At 65.0% G+C, this 2,657-nt stretch overlaps 1 protein-coding gene across 1 annotated transcript in view; it reads right to left on the bottom strand.

Moving 5' to 3' along the window:
• HCN2 (hyperpolarization activated cyclic nucleotide gated potassium and sodium channel 2) overlaps positions 1–2,657 on the bottom strand; it is a 22,369-nt gene that overhangs the window by 5,864 nt on the left and 13,848 nt on the right. The window contains exon 7 of the mRNA XM_077760585.1: positions 1,401–1,547. Coding sequence (XP_077616711.1) covers positions 1,401–1,547 — 147 coding nt within the window. The remainder of the gene's footprint in view (positions 1–1,400; positions 1,548–2,657) is intronic.

The following is a 2,657-nucleotide window of genomic DNA, read 5'->3' as shown; positions in this document are numbered from 1 at the left end:
GGCCGGGGGGGTGGGATGGGGAGTGACGGCCAGCAGCCAGCGGGGCCCTGGCGTTTGAGGGTGCGGTGGGCCACACAGTGGTGATGCCACACAATTGTAAACACACTAAAAACTACTGGACTGTGGGGCGCCTGGCTGGCTCAGTGGGTAGAGCGCGCGACTAGGTCTCGGGGTTGTGAGCTCGACCCCCACATCAGGTGTAGAGATTACTTAAACTAAACAAAGATAGCTTAAAAAAAAAACTACAGGAGGGGCGCCTGGGTGATTCAGTCAATTAGGCGTCTGCCTTCGGCTCAGGTCATGATCTCACGATTTGTGAGTTCGAGCCCCACGTCAGGCTCTGTGCTGTCAGCACAGAGCCCACTTTGGATCCTCTGTCCCTCTCTCTCTGCCCTCCCCCTGCTCACGCTCTCTCTCAAAAATAAACATTAAACACACACACACACACACACACACACACACGAGGAGGAGAGACACAGGAGAGAAGGCCACGTAATGGCAGAGGTAGAGATCGGGGAGAGGTGGCTGCAAGCCGAGGGGCACCCAGGACTCCCACCAGGAGCTGGGAGAGGCAAGAAGGGCCCCGTCCTGGGGCCTCGGGAGGGAGCATGGCCCTGGCACACCTGGATCTCGGATTTCTAGGCTCCAGAAGATGAAGGAATAAATCTCTGTTGTGTTGAGCCACCCAGCAGGCGGGAACTGATTACAACTGTGCCCGGAACCTTGCCCGAAGTCACACGGGCCGTGACAGGCAAAGCTCGTGCCTCATGCGGGCGCTCGGCAGGGCTCTTGTGCTTAGCAAAGGCCAACGACCACCCTGGGCTCGGCAGCTGCAGCCGCCTCCCCTGTGTCCAGCACGGACCCCAGACGGGGTAAGTGGAATCAGGCAGAGGCTGCGGGGGGAGCCCAGGACTTCTGCAGAAGGGGAGTGTCTGGGGCGTCGAGGGGCATGGCGGGGGCGCGGTATGTGAAGGCTCTCCGAGGGGCGCCTGCTGAGTGCCCCAGCCAGAGCTGGGCCCGTCCCCGCTCAACCCCAGGATGGGCAGCCTGGCAGAGGGAAGGCCCCGTGGAGGCTGCCTCACCTCCCGCACGGCCTCACCTCCCGCAGGGGCCTCACCTCCCGCAGGGGCCTCACCTCCCACAGGGGCCTCACCTCCCGCACGGCCTCACCTCCCGCAGGGGCCTCACCTCCCGCACGGCCTCCCCTCCCGCAGGGGCCTCCCCTCCCGCACGGCCTCACCTCCCGCAGGGGCCTCACCTCCCGCAGGGGCCTCACCTCCCGCAGGGGCCTCACCTCCCGCACGGCCTCACCTCCCGCAGGGGCCTCACCTCCCGCACGGCCTCACCTCCCGCAGGGGCCTCACCTCCCGCAGGGGCCTCACCTCCCGCAGGGGCCTCACCTCCCGCAGGGGCCCGCTGAGCTCGCCCAGGATGCTGTCCTCGTCGAACATCTTGCCCTGGTACCGGTGCTCGTAGTAGTCGTGGATCTTCTGGCGGAAGTCGGCGGGCAGCTTGTGGAAGGACATGTACTGCTCCACCTGCTTGTACTACATAACGGGGTGGGGGCCCGGGTCAGCGGCTGCCACCTCGAGGGCCCCTGCTGCAGCCCAGACACGGCCGCCAGGCTCAATAATGACCACAAACACGGGTGCCTGGTTAAATCTGAATTTCAAATAAACAGCAGAAAGCTGTAACGATAACCCGAGTGATACTTGGCACATGCTTATACAGAGAGAAATTGTTCCTTATAGCCTAAGTCTTATCTGGGAAATGGGTGCACAGCTTGGCTCTTGGCCCTCACAGCAGGCTGGGCCAGACTCCTCGGTCCCCCAGGATGCCAGAGCCCATCCCAGAGGCACTGACTCTGTCGGTGGCCCTGGCCCCCCTCGCCAGAGATCTTTCCAGAAACCGCTGGCTCAGCCCCGCCCTGCTCAGGACAGGGGTGCCAGGCCCTGCTGTCCCCAGGACAGTGCCCCCAGGGTGCCCCCAGCCCCGTTTCCGCCTGGACACAGCTGCCCTGAGCTCAGCGGAACCCGTGATGCCAGGCGGGTGGCAGCACCAGCTCATGTTTGGGTGTGAGGGCCGTGGCTTCCGGACAGCCGGGGAGCCTGGCGCCCGGCCCAGCTGACCCGACTGACCCGGCCGGCGCTGCTGGGAGGTTGGGGGGGCACCCCAGCTGCCCAGCCAGGACCAGCCACTAGGCGGCAGGGCAGGGCAGCCGGGCTGTGTCCAGGAGAGGCGAGCACACCTCGGCGCTGGAGGGGACACTAAGGCAGGGGGCAACTCTAGAAAAGGTCAGCACAACGGCTGTTGCCCACTCTCCCTCGGCCCCTCCTGGCCCCCAGCTGGCCCTGGCACCCCCCACCCCCAGCCCTAGGACTGGCTCTGTGGAGGCTGTTCCCACCCAGAGGCCAGGTCTGAGGGGCCAGACACCCTTCGGCTCCTCTGGGGGCCTCCTCTGTGGGTTCAGTCACCTAGCATGTCCGCAAGCGACCCCAGGATCATTGGGCTCTTCTCTGTGCTTTCCCTGCTCTGGCCCCTCCCAAGCCGGCCCAGAGGCCCCTGGGGGTGAACCCCACTTCCTAGGCAGCCCCTCCAGCATCTCCAGCCCCCGGGAGCTCCCTGACGCCCCATGGACCGGCCTTGCTGTGTTCGGA

This window comes from Crocuta crocuta, unplaced genomic scaffold, assembly GCF_008692635.1.
Source record: "Crocuta crocuta isolate KB4526 unplaced genomic scaffold, BGI_CrCroc_1.0 scaffold443, whole genome shotgun sequence".
NCBI lineage: Eukaryota > Metazoa > Chordata > Mammalia > Carnivora > Hyaenidae > Crocuta > Crocuta crocuta.
This window is presented reverse-complemented; position numbering and strand designations above follow the sequence as displayed.